General features: G+C 42.9%; 1 protein-coding gene across 1 annotated transcript in view; it reads right to left on the bottom strand.

Annotated features, from left to right (window-relative positions):
• Positions 1–4,265: 4,265 nt before the first annotated feature.
• The window catches only part of LOC131201395 (microsomal triglyceride transfer protein-like), a 32,489-nt gene continuing 19,294 nt past the window's right edge, over positions 4,266–17,460 (bottom strand). The window contains exons 12-18 of the mRNA XM_058189242.1: positions 15,307–15,521; positions 13,762–13,862; positions 11,964–12,085; positions 9,612–9,833; positions 9,292–9,416; positions 7,019–7,189; positions 4,266–5,265 (exon numbers count right to left, since the gene is read on the bottom strand). Of these exons, the coding sequence (XP_058045225.1) occupies positions 5,118–5,265; positions 7,019–7,189; positions 9,292–9,416; positions 9,612–9,833; positions 11,964–12,085; positions 13,762–13,862; positions 15,307–15,521 (1,104 nt within the window). The 3' untranslated portion in view covers positions 4,266–5,117. The remainder of the gene's footprint in view (positions 5,266–7,018; positions 7,190–9,291; positions 9,417–9,611; positions 9,834–11,963; positions 12,086–13,761; positions 13,863–15,306; positions 15,522–17,460) is intronic.

Here is a 17,460-nt window from a genome sequence, read left to right as displayed (position 1 = left end):
CAGTTACATCACTGGTGGTAAAATATTCTTAGTCTTATCCTCCCCGTCTTGAATCAGGAATGCTGTGATAAGAGCTTTCATCCTAGCCATAGTCAAGTTCTTTTATTATAATGTAAATACTTATCCAAATCTTTAAGAGCCTTTGAAAATTCTTGCCTTTGGGATTCAGTTTTCACTTCATCTGTTCCCCCAGATGTGTCAAACTGAGTTTGAATTACGAATGCTAATCCATTGAAGTAAGAGGGACTGGTGCAATGAATGTCATTTAAATTTTATCAAATTATTGAAAGCTGCTGTGAATCTATTAGCGAAAACTGCCTATATTAGCCAGGAGTCTTCCTTTTTCCTAACGATTTCCATCTGCTGCATTCACCATTTGCAGTAGAATAACCAGCCTCAAAAGACTACCTAAATCTTTGCAGGACCTTCTATTCAGGACTCAGTTTCCCCCAAAACAGGGTCCCAAAGAATGTGGGGTACGATTATCCACTGAAGCCATATGTATGTTTACTCTGCCCCATTCTAGAAATCTTTCTTTTTAGGATCTAAGAAGAAAATGTGCCTTTGGGGCTAAATGCATTCTAGCCATCAATGTAAGTATATAAAAACAGTTTCTGAATTCCAAACTAAGCTGTGTATGTCACTGAACACTAAAAGACAATAATGCTTTTGGTTTGATCAGTGACCCCATAGTTCTCTCTTCCCATTCTCAGTTGCTTGGGTCTGTTGGTTGTTCAGTAACATTACTGGAAATTAGATTGCTTATACCAGTAGTCCTAGACTTACGACCAGAATAGAGCCTCCCTAATCATGGCTATAAGTCATGACAATTGGAAATTGAGTCACCCAAGTGACCAACCCAATTTTCCAAACTTTTCTGAGGCAGTGGTTAAATGAGCACCCTGTTGGTTAAACATTTCTTTTGTAAGGAATGCATTTTTATCGACAAAAGTTTTATAATTTGACTCTCCATTTGACCTTTAAGGGCTGAAAAAAGAATCTGGTGGCAATTTTGACATCAGTTCTTAATAACCACTCCGAGCAAAACGAGTGTTCCAGGATATGGCACAAATCTCCGAATTAAAAGGAGAAGTGGAAAACAAGCATGTTCTCTTAACCTTGCATTTGTGAATTCGAACTGTCACCTCTTAGATCAGTGGTTGCCAACTTTTTTTTGGCCATGCCCCACCTAAGCATCTCTAAAATCCTGACGCCCCTCCCTCCCGGTGTTATATAATTCTTACTATCCAAAAAGTGAACTCCTACTCATGCGGAGGAAGCCTAAAAGGCTATTAACTTGATTTAAACAAGGTTCCAATTGTCCTCCATTAAAAAATCAAATAGCCCCCCTGTGGGGTGTGGGTCCCATGTTGGGAACCACTGTCTTAGACTAACAGGAATGTCATTCCCAAGACCAGCCTGTGAGAGCGACAAAGTAATTCTCGCCCTTCAGCAACTTTTGTAACATGAAAGTAGATTTGTGTGTGGGAATCACAGGTCGGTTTCAGCAGGTTCTGACCAGTTCTGGAGAACCGGTAGTGAAAATTTTGAGTAGTCCGGAGAACCGGTAGTAAAAATTCTGACTGGGCCCGCCCCCATCTGTTCTCTGCCTCCCAAGGCCCAGCTGATTGGGAGGAAATGGGGATTTTGCAGTAACCTTCCCCTGGAGTGAGGTGGGAATGGAGATTTTACAGTATCCTTCCCCTGCCACACCCACCAAGCCATGCCACGGTCATCAAGCCACACCCACAGAACCGGTAGTAAAAAAAATTGAAACCCACCACTGGTGGGAATGTTTATTCTCCCTCTTAACTCACAATTTTCCTGAATTTGTTCCATTAAGAATTAGGGTGCTACCTGTACCAATATAATAAATAGAACTCTTACTTCAATGGACCATACACAAAGAGTTTGGCATCCTTACAAAGAATTCTTATCCCTGGCCGGGCTATGATTTCCTCATTCTGCCATAGTCTCAGCCATTTTCCCCTAACAATGTTTTTTGTGCCCACCCCCATTATTTTATTAATAATGTATTATTATTTTTAAACCCTTTGGACATTACCCAGAGACCTGCTTCTCAAAATACTACTAAGCATTGAGAAGTGTGTTGCAAAATCAAAGTAAAATGTTCTACTACTATGTTCCCACAACCCCCTTTGGAGATCTCTGGGCAAAGAAAACATTAGGTGAACTGCATTGCTATAATATGAAGAAAATGCTTCTCTTCCTCCACCCGCTCCAATCGCCCCTTTTCATTATATAAAACAGGGGTCTCCAACCTTGGTCCCTTTAAGACTTGTGGACTTCAACTCCCAGAGTCCCTCAGCCAGCAAAGTTGGCTGAGGAACTCTGGGAGTTGAAGTCCACAAGTCTTAAAGGGACCAAGGTTGGAGACCCCTGATATAAAAGACAATTGTCCATTTATATCACAGTTACCAGGGTGAGAAAGTCTCAACTGATATGAAAATATGCAGAAGATATCCAGTTGAAATGTTTCGTTAAAGATAGATTCTTTGTCTCTGGATTCATTGCAGGGGAATGCTTTCAGGCAAATCCAATAATCGAAGAGTTGTAAACTTGATGAATATTACCGTATGTAAGAGTTTTGTGAATATGAGATTTGGATTTTTAAGGGTATTTATTATTTTTTTATTATTATTTTGGGGTTGGGTGCGTGCGTGAGAAGAGAGGCATTAACTCTGTAAAAGGAAATGGGCAATTCATAAAGGACTGATGTTTTCTTTATAAAAGGAAGGAATACAATCTTTGAGTAACTTAAAGTGGCTGAATGGTCATTGATTTAGGGCCATTTATGTTTGATTTAGGTGGCAGGGGAGGATCTGCCTGAAGCTAAAACTGCCAAGGGATTATATAGCCTTGGAGTTTGTATGCTGCATATCACATGCTGTGAAATATTGGTGAAGCTTAGATAGTCCTCAAGAGGGGTCCTCAAGTGTTGAGGTGGGGGAAACATCTCCAGCACCAAAAATTCAAAAGAAGCAGAGATTCTTTCTTCTAAATGGAGAGCCCTCCATCCATGTGCAACTGATTAATGGGAAGTAATATTCAGTAGCCCTGGAAAGGCAGGTGAAACAAGGGTATAGAACGGGGTGTCAAACCCAAGGTCCGCGGGCCAGATCTGGCCTGTGGGGTGCTTAAATCTGGCCTGCGGGGCTGGCCTGGAAACAGCAAAGTACAAGCCTGCGGTGCCTCTGGTAGCCAAAACGGGGCACAGGGGGTACCCATGAGGCCCCCTGTGCCCCATTTTTGGCCTGGACGGCCTCCTGCCGCACTCTGCCAGCCAAAACAGGCCATGAGGGGCTGTGCGAGGCCTTTCTGTACCCCATTTTTGCCGACGGTGCTGCAGGAGGCTGTCCAGGCCAAAACTGGTGCAGGGGAGTGGTGTGAGGCCCCCTAAACCCCATTTTGTCTGGCAGGGTGCTGCAGGAGACCATCCAGGCCAAAAATGGGGCATGAGGGGACCTCACGCAGCTTCCGTGCCCCATTTTGGCCCAGCAGAGTGTTGCAGGAGGCCATCTAGGCAAAAAATGGGCCATGGGGGCCACGTGCGGCCCCCACATCCCGTTTTGGTGGCCCCGCAGGCCAGTCCTTTGCTGTTTCCAGGCCAGTCCCACAGGCCAAATTTAAGCACCCTGCGGGCCATATTCCACCCATAGGCCTTGAGTTTGACACCCCTAATCTATAAAATTTTAGATTGATGGGAAGAAAATCCAGTCCAGTATCCTACTTCCCATGGTGGAGAACCAAGCATGAAGGCAATAATTGGTCTCACTTTGAAACGTGACATTTCGGTAGAAGCATTATGACTCAGCTGCTGGAGGAATTATCTTCCTGAATTCAAACCCAACTGACCTAATGGTTGTCTCATCTCGGGAGAGTGAATTCCACTGAGAAATAATGAATTCACTTCAATGATTTTAAAAAGAATTAGAATACTCCCGCCAATATTATAAACATACTGTAAATCTAGATGGCAGTCTTTTCCCTAGGATTCCTTGAGGTTTCCACCCATGTTAATTTCTCTGCAATTGGATGGAAATGGAAGAATTTTCATACTTCATCAAAACTTCAAACCTAATTGTGCCTCTCTGGGATTGCAGGGATAGGTTTTTCTCACCTGAAGTGTTTCAACTAAAAATGCCAAACGTCTGTAAAATATGGGTTCTTTCACCCTTGCCAAAGGCCAGAAGAAAGAGTGAAATAGAAACATTGGGAAATGGTATTATGGAGCATGCACAAAGTGCACATTTATCCAATCAAACTGTGTGAGGCTACACTGTTTTGAAATAATGTTAGGAAAGGAAGGAAATTACAGGCTTCTGTAGATTAGTGATAGGTTTCACCATTGCAACACAGTTGGACTATGGATTGGATAGGTGGGCTCTAAAGGTTACAAGCCTGTTTTGTGTAATATTTGGTTTTGTTTTGCTCTCCCTGTTAAAGAACAAGGCTTTGGATTCCCCATTTTAAAATGACAATGTAGATTAGATATGTTTTGTGGCCCGCCGGCAGCCAGCAGAGCTGACAGCAGAGTCGGACAGTGAGGAGGTTGGGGAGGAACATGGGCCAGTCCTGGGGGCTGGGGAAAGCTTGGATGAGGGCTCTGCATCCAAGGCAGAGAGGGAGCTAGACAGCAGTGAGGCAGAGGAACAGCTGGAGCCCGTTCCCAGTGGGCGCATGCACAGAGCTGCCAGAAGACAAGAACAACTAAGAAAGCAGAGTCGACTTGGGAGTAAAGCCACACCTTGTAGGGGTGATTGGCCCCTCCCATAGGAAACAAAAGAGGAGTGAATGGGGAGTGGGCTTTTGCAGGAAACAATTTGTTTGTTCCGTGACTCTCGGAGATTGCCAAGTTTTGCCTTGTACTATGTTTCAATAAGGTCTGTATTGATAAATATTCCCTTTGAAAAACTGTTTGGACAGGCCTTGCTGACTGTGAATGAAAGGAATTCACAGCTGTGTAAATAAAAGAGGATTTGCTGGGACCAAGACTCTGCTTCCTGCTTTTTAAGGGAGCCTAGGTCAGAGCAATATGAACGATGAGAAAAGAACCAGTGAGCCTGTATTGTAACAAATTAACGTTGCTTTTATTATTATAGATTTTTTCCCGCGAGCAGGACTTTACACATTTCAGAGTTGGCTCTGTAGAAAGCAAATCCATGCCCAGGTGTCGTACCCCGTCTCCCTTTGCGAACGTGAGTGCTATAGTTTGCAGATGATTCAGAGACAAAGAACTTTTCCCTGCAAGGAGGAAAAAAGTGAAACATACATGAAAATTAACCTCATCTAACATGTGGTATCCTATGCGTGTAAAATTAACATCACCAGTGCTAGTAAGGAGTTGGATTTGCTCAGTTTATATTCTAGTGACTTGCCCTGTCAGTGTTGGTGGGTCTTGGAAATTCTTTGGTTGGGCTGTTTACTGTTTACCTTGTTTGGCAGTTCCTTGATTGGGGTATTGTTTACTTCTTGATGGTTGGTCTGAGGTTAATCTTGAAATTAATCTATGATCATTTGGGTGCTGATTGCTGATGGGGAGGTGCTGATGGGGATTGCTGATGGTTTTATTTGTTTATATATAAAAAGAACCTCCAATATCACCCTCACTAACACTGACAGGGCAAGCCGCTAGAATATAAACTAAGAGCAAACCCCACTCCTTACTAACACTGATGATGTTACCTAGTTTGGTTAATGAACCGTCTGCAAAAAAACCGCCAAGCTCAGAGGGCACCAAGGACCATTCATTAGCCATTTGGCTTAGAATTTTATGGGTTTTTTTTTAATACTGTATACTTGAAATTTACATCGGATGTAAGTTTCTGTCGTGTCCCACTCCTCCCTGATGGCCGGGTCAGGGAAATCCGAATCAGGCGTGCCTCTGCAGCTCTGCCAAAATCCTAGCAAAGTCCTCAGGGCAGGTAGGAGACCAGAAAGTGACTTCAGCAAGATATGTTAGACTTTGCCTGACTCAGAATGCCAGAAAGCAGGTCCTTTATATAGGCCATGGGGTGTGGCTCCATGACTCAGCACTTATCCAGGCCTGCCCCTCCCTTCCTTCTGTTGCCTCCGTCTATCAAGTCTTCTGACGCGAGGGTCACTCCAGTCTGCAGCTGTTGGCAATTGACCTCCCTCAGGCTCACATGCTGTGGAGGAGGGGGAGGGTCTAGTTGCTCCGTTTGCCTGGGCATGGAGCCAGAGCTGGGGGCTGGAGGTATTTCCTCCTCTTCAGCCTGTCTGGGCATGGAGCCAGGGCTGGGGCCGGGAGGCATACTAGGACATTCCTCCGTGTTCGGAAGCAGATAAGAAGGCTGTGGTGAGATCGGACGAGACACAACAGTTTCCAACAAAACCAGGTGGTTTAGCATCTGAACTGAATCTGTTTTGAAGTTTGATCAGCGGTGATCCTTACATGTGTTAGACCAGGGGTTAGCAACCCGTGGCTCTGGAGCCGCATGTGGCTCTTTCATTCCTCTGCTGCAGCTCCCTATCGCTCAAAACATGTGTGTCAACGGCCGATGTGCGACACCCGCCAGCACGCAATTTATTGAGCTTTTCAAACCCCCAGTAGGCCAACCATGGATAAATCCAAGAAAAGAAAAAAATCAGAAGAAAACAGAATGTTTAATTCAATTACATAAGCTAGTTTGTGGCCGCTCAGGAAATAGTCAGGCATGGGATGGGTTTTGTGGCTCCCAGTGTTTTCTTTTCCGTGGGAAACGGGTCCTAATGGCTCTTTGAGTGTTTAAAATTGCCGACACCTGTGCTAAACCCTGTTTAATTCTCTAGCAATTGGGATAAACCTTGCATGCTTCAGCTGATGTATGGCTACAAGTCAGGAACAGCACATGTTCCAATGCTCACAGTGGAAAGGTCATAATTACTTAGGAGAATACTTTTAAAGCAAAATAAAACAGTACCCATAGCAATGTCTAAGATTATTTCTAGTTTTGGACTCCATAGTGTCTTGGCTTAAAATTTAAATCTAGTTTACCTGTAAGAGACTGGTTGCTCTGCAAGCTGCAGACACATGGACATGGGACCCAAACTAAGCCTAGCAAGAATTTCAACATTTGTGCCCAGTTCTACGTCTGATTGGCTTTTGAGTGTGGCTTGAAAGAAGGAAGTATCCACCTCTGCTTGGAAATCAACAGTCAGTGCACCTCTGTAATAGGGAGAAAAAGAACAGATCAATGCTGACACCAGTGGGACACTTTTTTTAAAAAAAAAATTGCTTTCTACTCTACAGAAATGTAAGAAGATCCCTGCTGGATCAGAATAAACATCAATTTGGTATTTTCCACAATTGGGCAGTCTGGTGGCTCAGTGGTTAAAACACTGGGCTTGTCATACTGGAAAGCTGGCAGCCCAGGTTTGAGACCTGAGAGCCATGGGAGAAGGTGAGTTCTCGTTTTCACACCAGCTCCTGCCTACTTAGCAGTCTGAAAGCATACAAATGTGAGTAGATAAATAAGTACCACTTCAGTGGTAAAGTAACAGTGTTCCGTGGTATCATCCTAGACACACGACCACAGAAATGTCTTCAGACAGCGCAGGCTCAATGACCTTGAAAGGGAAATGAACACTATAACCCTATAGTCAGCAATGACTAGCCGAGTAAAATCCACAGGGACTCCTTTTAACTTTTTATTTCCTATAATGGCCAGCTGGAGATCACCAAGCAGAACATGAGTGCATCAGTCTTCTCTTGTTGTCACCCAGCAACTGATATTCAGAGAAACGGTGTCTCTAGTATGGCCAATCCTGTAAGGCCAATCTTCCATATTTACTGATGGAACAAGATTGTTTGTATGGCACAAATTACATAAATTGGATTGAGTTGAATATAAATCTGGAGGAGAAGAAGCAGTTAAAAATTTAAAAAGTCGGCCTTATAGCTGGCTACGTTGTTGCAATGGTAAATTTTCCTTGGAATGACACTAAATACTCTACATTTCCCCATTTGTTGGACAAAAGTTCCCAGATTCCCATACAAACATGTTGTCAACTTCAAATTGAACCTGGCAGAAGCCATTTTTCTATTCCTCAATTGCTCAGAGTTGGGAGAAAGAAGGAGGATGAAATGCATGGCTAGACAAAACGCAGAACTTTCTCGTGGGAACCAAGGTCATCTCTACAGGTGGTAGATAGAGCCGGGGAGGAGTGCCTGGAGAGCCCACCAATTTAGATTAAATTGGCCAATATGACCTGTGACTTTTGGGGAATGTGACTTATTTCCTATTTTAATTATACTGAAACTAAAGGAAACAAAGTTGGTTTTTGCATTTGATTGTGCCAATATGATGTATCCAATAAAGAAATTCTTTGAGGAAGAACTTGGCTTCAGAGTTCTGGTTTGCTTGGGTTCGTTAATCGGAACCATGACACATGGTTCTTCAGCAGGAATTCTCTGAGCACTGGTGTAGGTCATTTGAAGGGCACCATTTTGGCAAAAACTTCCATGATAAATAATAAGGATATCTCAGCAGTGGCCAGCCATTTGACCAAATTGCTATCAATGCTATCAATAAGTATAACCAGAGAACAGAATATCCCTCCTATAGGTTTTCATGAGTGGATATGATATAAACTAAAGGCTTGGTTTCATTAACTTTGTCAAATAACTTTCATGAACTTTGCCCAATAAACTGTTTCACCTCGTCCCCTTGGGACACCGCAACAGAGCATTGCATGCCAAAACAACTAGACACAGAGACAGTTTTTTCCCCTCATGCCATCACTCTACTGAACCCTTTATTCCCACGGTATTGTCTTATGTCTAAGTGTATTTACCCATATAGGATAGCTGTATTGCTTTTATCCTTCTCATCTGTTCCACTACCTTCTCTTTTGATATCACTGTAATGCTTTGTTATTATGCTTATTATTACATTGTTGTTTTGCATGCACACTTGAGAACTTCTGCACCAGAGACAAATTCCTTGTGTGTCCAATCACACTTGGCCAAATAAAGGTTTCTATTCTATTCTTTTCTGTTCTATTCTGTTCTGTTCTGTTCTGTTCTAATCTATTCCAGTCCATTCCCCTTCTTTCTTTCCCCCTCCTCCTCCTCCTCTTCTATTCCATTCCATTCCTTCATTCCATTCCATTCCCCTTCTTTCTTTCCTCCTCCTCCCCCTCCTCCTCCTCTTCCATTCCATTCCATTCCCCTCCTTTCCTCCTCCTCCTCCTTTTCCATTCCATTCCATTCCTCCATTCCATTCCATTCCCACTGTTTAGAGGTGAAATTGGCACCTATTCACATACCTTGATTTAATACTTGTGTTGAGTTCCTGCTCCCACATATTCATGTTGATGTCAGCTGAAATATCTAAGCCCAGTCCAACTTGAAGAGTAATCACAGCTTGCAACCCAGATTGAAGTGGAACTGCCTGGAGCAATAACATTCTGTTACTGTTGCCTTGGACACGGTCAGCGCAATCACTAGAGGTATACAGCCATTCCAAAATAAATCAAAGTTCAATGGGGCTTCCTTCCAAGTACAGATAAAAATAATTTCCAAAGTGGTCTATTCTTAATGACGTAAAGATTTTAGAGCTGTCAAAAATATCCTATGGGACTAATACCTGTTGATGATCCACCAACAGCAGGTTCCCCTTGATCACGTTCATAGGCTCTCCTGAGCTCATAAACATTTTCGACATTAGATCTGAATATCCATCAAAGAAGATCATTGGCCGCAATGGGATGTCAAGCAAAATGGCAGACATGCCAGCTGAAAAGTCCACCTGATCTTCAGTTACATCTCCACCCAACAATCCTTCAAGCCCTTTTGCTTCGACAACCACCTGCAGGATGCACAGAAAGATAAAGTGTGATAACAATAGCAATAGCACTTAGACTTATATAAGCTTCATAATCAGGGGTAGGCTGCTGGGGGTTCTCGGGTTCAGGAGAACCTCTAGCGAAGGTTCTGTGCAGTTCAGAGAACCCCCAAATCCCACTCCTGGCTGGCCTCGCCCACCCTGTCTCGCCCCTCCTAGGAGTCTCTACACAGCCTGTTTTGGATGCAGGTAAGTACAGGGCATGCACAGAGGCTTGGGGAGGGTGAAAAAGGGCCTATTGAAAGTTCAGGAAATGGGCCCATTTTCAGCCTCCAGAGGGTCTCCAGAGCCTAGGGAGGCTGTTTCTGCCCTCCTGGAGGCTCGAAGAAAGCCTCCGAAGCCCAGGGAGGGCAAAAATGCCCCCCTGCTGTGATACAGGAGACTAACTAGGCCACATCCACCATGGCCACGCCCACCCAGCAACCAGGCAGAAAACCCCTTGCTAAAATATTTGAAGCCCACCCCTGTTCATAATGCTTTACAGCCCTCTCTAAGCGGTTTACACAATCAGCATATCTGGGTCCAACAATCTGGGTTCTCATTTTACCAACCTCGGAAGGATGGACAGCTGATTCACCCTTGAGCCTGGTGAGATTTGAACTGTCAAATTGCAGGCAGTCGGCAGTCAGCAGAAATAGCCCGCAGTACTGCATTCTAACCACTGCGCCACCACAGCTCTGATGCAGTTTTTTTTTCTATTTATATTTTGGTATGCTTTTAAAGGTTGTGTAATCTCTGTTTCCAAATTTCTACCAGGTAAACCCATTAAAAGCCATTTAGGTCTTCTGCTGATGCTTGCTAGATTTTCCCTGCTAGTACTGAAACTACTGGTGACTGAAGCAAATGAAAGGCTTTGGGAGAAAACAAGGATATCTTTCTTCAAACAGCTGCTGTCTAGACCAGGTGTCTCCAAACTGGTAGACTTGTGGATTTTAAGACTTGTGGACTTCAACTCACAGAATTCTCCAGCTAGCATAGCTGGCTGAGGAATTCTGGAAGTTGAAGTCCACAAGTCTTCAAGTTGCCAAGTTTGGAGAACTCTGGTCTAGACCAGTGGTGGTATTTAGCCAGTTCAGACCGGTTTGAGTGAACTGGTAGTGGCAACCTGTGGGTGGTTGGGCCCGCCCTCCACCCCAGTGTTATGCTGTCCTATTTAGCTATGTTTTCTAAGCCATGCACATGCATGCAAGCCGCATGAGCAAAGTGCACGCGTAGAAGGCGCGCATGCTCACATTTTTGGTGCGTGGTGAACAGGTGGTAAAATTATGTGAAACCCACATCTGGTCTAGACACATTGGATTTCAACTGCTATCATCTAGGACTACTCACCAAGGTGGATAGAGTTCATAAAAACAGGAGCCCAAAATATTTGGAAGGCTCCAAAATAAGGAAGATAGACCCAAGACAGGTGCCAGATCAGAAGTACAAACATTGCCACTAAATTATGATATTTAATATGATCAAAGAGGCACATTGTTCCGGTCTATTTCTAGAATATCATCCTCAATACGTCACTCGGACCAATGTAAATTGGGTTGGGAAAAAAAATCTGCATCACTGTTTCATAGCTAGTGAAGCACTTTAAAATGCAATCAATTGTGATTAAAAATAATGACATAATTTTAAAGCTGCTTGGATGATATCTAGGCAATCAATTGTCTATCTGGTTCAGAGGTGAAATCCGGCAGGTTCTGACAGGTTCTGGAGAACCGGTAGTGGAAATTTTGAGTAGTTCGGAGAACCGGCAAATACCACCTCTGGCTGGTCCCAGAGTGGGGAGGGAATGGGGATTTTGCAGTATCCTTCCCCTGCCATGCCCACCAAACCACACCACGCCCACCAAGTTATGCCCACAGAACCAGTAGTAAAAAAAATTGGATTTCACCACTGATCTGGTTCCTAGTTAGTGAGCATGGACAATCATTCAAGGCATACTGGGAAGTCCTGAAATGACTTTAAGGATAGAAATACATCTTGTAGAAATTTAATGGGACATTTAAGTAGCTGCCAGAAGATGATGGGTAGCTAGGAGAAGTCTTGAGAATTGTCTTGACTAGCAGAAGAGACTTTGATCAACTACATAAACCATCAGACCTGAGCTGCTTGGAGACGGTGGCCGTGACTCTCAATATCAAAATTAGTGGTGCTCTTTTGAAGTAAACCAAAATCTGAGAATAAGAGTTCCACACCAAAAGTAGAAGATGCATCTTCAGTGGCTGAAGGGGGAAAAAGGAGACAATAATGAATACGAAGGCTGCTGTGAGGCCTTGTACAGCAAATAACAACTCCATCACTTTTTCAAAAGCTTTCCTAAAAGGAGAACCACATAGGATGTACATATTGTAGTATGTACTACATATTGTAGGAAAAAAAACACATTTTTGACACCAGCGGCAATTCTTTTACTATTTTAGATGCCTGCAAATAGGAGTAGGGTGGAAAATGGCACCATGATGTCACATAGTGAGTGAATTTTTTATTTATTTTTATTTATAGATTTATGTATCTTTTATAATTTCTATCTCTCTAGAGTGGGTGAAGGATGGATGGGAGCCGTGAAATTTTACAAAAGGGGTTCAGGGTGTGTGCAACTCATGGCAGAGCATTTTACTAGAGCACTGAAACCCCATTTCCTCCCCATTCCTGGGGGAAGGATATTGTGAAACCTCCATTCCCACCCCACTCTGGGACCAGCCAGACGTGGTATTTGCTGGTTCTCCGAACTACTCAAAATTTCTGCTACCAGTTCTCCAGAACCTGTCAGAACCTGTTGGATTTCACCCCTAACTGAAACCTTATCGTTGAGTGATGAACACAGACATGTGAATCCATCTCAAGTACAAAATCAAAATCTCTCTCACTTTGGAAGTGATTTTGCATAAAAGTACTATTTAGGATTTCTGAATAGTGAAATCAAGTGAGAGGGGGCTGTTTATTTAATATGTATTTGCTGTGGTTATTTTATTCCATAATAACCATAGCAGTACACTCATAGGAATAAAATTGCCTTTAAGCTTTATTTTCTGAAGGTCAAATACTATTTGTGATTATGGCATGTAGCATATTCATTGAGAGAGAAAGATAGAGACAGAGACAGAGACAGAGAGAGAGAGAGAGGGAGGGAGGGAGGGAGGGAGGGAGGGAGATGATAGACATGTGCACGAAGGGAGGCTCAGCCAATCTCATTGTACATGTGTTGTGCTTTGACAATAAAGATTGAATTGAATTGAATTGTAGAAAGATCATGATGAAGATAGAGATAAATAGATACATATAGATGATGGATGAATGGATGGATTGATGGATGGATGGGAGAGAGAGAGAGATTAGATAGATTGGATGGATGGATGGATGGATGGATGGATGGAATGATGGATGGCTAGCTAGCTAGCTAGATATAGATGGATAAATATAGATGAAAGAAAGAAGGAAGGAAGGAAGGAAGGAAGGAAGGAAGGAAGGAAGGAAGGAAAGAAAGAAAGAAAGAAAGAAAGAAAGAAAGAAAGAAAGAAAGAAAGAAAGAAAGAAAGAACTAAGCATGATGAGGCTTGATTTATACTTGGGAGGGAGAGTATCAGAAAATTCCAAGTTTAGGCTAGATTCGGTTGCAAAAAAAAATGGAAGAAAATAATGGTTTTATTTAATTGCTAAGAAAATTACCCAGACAGGTTCCTTGTAATCATCAATACAGTATTTGACTTCAGCTTCAAAGAAATCCTTACTTTAGTTCGTATCCTTGAAGTGTTATTGTTCTTTGGACTTAGTGGTTGTGTTAGAGCATTTTTTACCACATTGATACAGGAGGCCTCCATAGATATTTTTGAATATCAAGGGGATTTTTCCCTCATTTTTTTGTTTTTGTTTAAAGATTAAATAGTACCATATTATGCACCTGCTAATAATCCTGAGAAAGAGATGGACCTGCCATCTTTGGGTGAGAAGTAGTAGTAATTATTTATCCTTGAATCCTTCAAGACCTCTTTGATCAGCTGCCTGGATCAAAAGAAGAGGTGGAGAAAGAAAGGAAAGAAGTCATGGATGAACTCCAGCGGACAATGTCAAAAAAAAAAAAAAAAAAGTCCAGCTGCAATATTTTTCATATTTTGCCAAAATTTGTTAAATGAATCGCTGCAGTTGTTAAGTTAGTAACACGGTTGTTAAGTGAATCTGGCTTCCCCATTGACTTTGCTTGTCAGAAGGTCGCAAAAGGGGATCGCACAACACTGCAATGCTCATAAATATGACCCTGTTGCCAAGTGTCTGAATTTTGGTCACATGACCTTGGAGATGCTGCAGTGGTCGTAAGTGTGAAAAGCACTTTTTTCAGCGCCGTTGTAACGTCAAACGATCACTAAATGAACGGTTATAAGCCGAGGACTACATGTACTAGAATATCTCAATAGAGAGCAAAGAACCTGAGAACCCGAGTTCTAAATGAATAATTTGTTTTGCATGTCTAAATCTCAAATTCTAAGAAAATGCAGCCGTAATAGCAAATATTTCTACCAACTCAAAGAATAGTTGTCAGCAGCGATGTAGAAAATATGCCCCTGGGCTAGTTCAGGGGTCAGCAACCTGGAGCCGTATGTGGCTCTTTCCCACCTCTGCTTCGGCTCCCTGTCACTCAAAATATGCATCACATCCACCAATATGCGACAACCGCTGGGACATAATTTATTGAGCTTTTCAACCCCTGGTAGGCCAACCATGGATAAATCCAAGAAAAGAACAGTTTCAGAAGAAAACTGAATGTTTAATTCAACTGCATATGCTAGTTTTGTGGCTGCTCAAGAAATAGTCAGGCACGGGAAGGGTTTTGTGCAGGGGTGAAATTCAAAATTTTCCCCTACCAGTTCTGTGGGCATGGCTTGGTGGGTGTGGCAGGGGAAGGATATTGCAAAATATCCATTTCCACCCAACTCTGGGGCCAACCAGAGGTGGTATTTGCCGGTTCTCCGAACTACTGAAAATTTCCGCTACCGGTTCTCCAGAACCTGTTAGAACCTGCTGGATTTCACCCCTGGTTTTGTGGCTCCTGGTGTTTCCTTTTATGTGGGAAAAGGGTCCAAATGACTATTTGAGTGTTTATGGTTGCAGACCCCTGGGCTAGTTGATCAAAGACATAGCAACTGGTGGGTTGCTACCGGTTCACCCTGGATTGGATGAACCAGTAGCAGTGGCGGTGGGAGGCTCCGCCCACCCGCCTGGCGAATGCGCACGCATCCACAAGAGAACTGGTTTTGAAACCCGCCGCTGAGCCTAACATAAAGTTGATTCATAAAGTTGATTTTACCTAGGCAGCAGAATTATCCACAAGAAGTTTTATTGAGTTTTATTTAAGAGATTGAAGGAGAAGGTAAAAAGAAATAACACTGGTTGTCATGGAGAGGCAATATTAGATATAATTTTATATAACGACATTCAATATATAGTTTACCTGGTTGGATGGTTATCAGAAGATAGAATGCCTAGAATTTTGGACAATATAAATGTTTGCATTTCTGGTAAAAGTACTTTGCTGGCCAACAGGATATTGATGAAGTCCGCGTGTGTGGGACTGTTATCCAAGAGGATTTCTGCAGCTGCCAACCGTGATTTTTTTTGATACTTTCTCTGAACTTGATGGAAAATGCGTCTCATGGCCATTTTAACCTGGTACCAGAAAGCAGATACAAACCATAGATGTTTTTAATGCAATGACAATAACTAGATTTGAATGGCAGCTCTTCTTCCTTGACATGCTGGTTTTCTATATCTCAAGATATTATTAACCGAAGATAATGTAATTAGAAAAGTTTTGGAATGTGTGGAAATGGATAAGCTTACGAAGGAGATACAAGAAAAAGAGGAAACAGAATATTAGCTAGTATGGGAGAAATGGTATAAATGGTTGGAGGAAAAAGAAAAAAGACAAGGGAAGATGAAATAATAGTTGAAATAGGAGTAGAAATATAAGAATAGGAGGAAACAAAAATTATTGAAAGGAAATTGTGTACACGTATATGTCTATGTCTATGTAAATAAAATAATTAATATTAGAAATATACATATAAAAGATACATTAGGATTAGGGAGAAAAAATGTATAAGAATTGATTACCGACGCGAAACTGTTGAAAAGAAAAAAGTGTTAAAATTTCTTTTTGTTTTAAAAAAATGTTTAATAAAAATATTTTTTAAAAAAAACATATTGTTAAACTCTGGTTTCTACCATATCTATGAGGCATGGCAAAGGGCAAGGGATAATGGGAGCATTATTTAATCATTCGATATTTTAAAATCCCATTTTTGGTTTGGTTCAATCAAAGCGTGTATATATCTAATCAGCCTATCTCCTACTTCCTCTACATCAACAGTCTTATGAGTGAGTGGCATGGTAGCCTAATGGTGAAGATGCTCGCCTGCCACTCAAAAGGTTGAGAGTTTCATCCTAGGTAGTGATATATGTTTCTCTCTCGGGACGCAAAGAGAAAATATTGGCTGTGAACTCAGTGTAGGTATCAGGAAGGGCATTCGGCTAGTAAATGCTCAGCTCCACCCAGTTGCCCTGACCCCACCCTGAATCAAGATATTACAGGGTTGTAAAAAGAAAAACAAAACAGTCCTATGACTGGTTCAAATGCAGTTAATAGCACAATGAAGGCAATGCATTATCCATTTCTAGCAAACCTGTTTTCTGAAGTTTTAATGTGAAGAAGACTATGTCAAATACTTTATTCCCGTGATGGGGAACTTATAGCACACATGCCAGAGGTGGCACATGGAGTCATATCTGTGGGCATGCGAGCGTTGCCCTAGCTCAGCTCCAGCGCGCATGCTTGGGCCGGCCAGCTGATTTTCAGGCCTTCCGGTCCCACTGGAAATTGGGAAACAGGCCATTTCTGGCCTCCAGAGGGGTGGGGAAGCCCGTTTTCACCCCCTCCCCAGGCTCCAAGAAAGCCTCTGAAGCTTGGGGAGAGTGAAAAACAGGCCTCCCGACCAGAAGTCGGGAAATAGACCATTTCCGGCCTCTTGAGGGCCTCCGGGGGGGTGGGGAAGGATGTTTTCGTCTTCCCCAGGCTCCAAGAAAACCTCTAGAACCTGGGGAGAGTGAAAAACGGGCCTTCCAGTCCCACTGGAAGTCAGGAAACGGGCCATTTCTGGCCTCCGGAGGGACTCCAGGGGGGCTGGGAAGGCCGTTTCCCCCCCCCCCCCAGGCTCCAAGAAAGCCTCTGGAAAAACCCCACCAGTAACCTTTTTGCCATCGCATGCCAAAAGCTGGCGGGGGGGGGAGTGCAGGGGTGTCGTGCATGCATGCATAGGGGGCTGGACACCGGGGGGGCATTAAATTATGGGTGTGGGCACATGCGCGCACGCCCCCTCCCTCGTTCCTCCCGTTTTTGGCACCTGACGACAAAAAGGTTAACCATCACCACTTTATTCAGCACAATAACACCCTCATTTAAGTCCACTATTCCAAGTCTGAGACACTTTAAATCTGTGGCACAGTTCCCATAACCCCAGCTAGCAGCTGGTAGCTGATGTATTGTAACCTGTCTCTAGATTCAACCAATAGGAGGAGAAACAGTCAGAAGTACAGTCAGGAATAATCC

The sequence above is a fragment of the Ahaetulla prasina genome, chromosome 6 (genome assembly GCF_028640845.1).
Source record: "Ahaetulla prasina isolate Xishuangbanna chromosome 6, ASM2864084v1, whole genome shotgun sequence".
NCBI lineage: Eukaryota > Metazoa > Chordata > Lepidosauria > Squamata > Colubridae > Ahaetulla > Ahaetulla prasina.
This window is presented reverse-complemented; position numbering and strand designations above follow the sequence as displayed.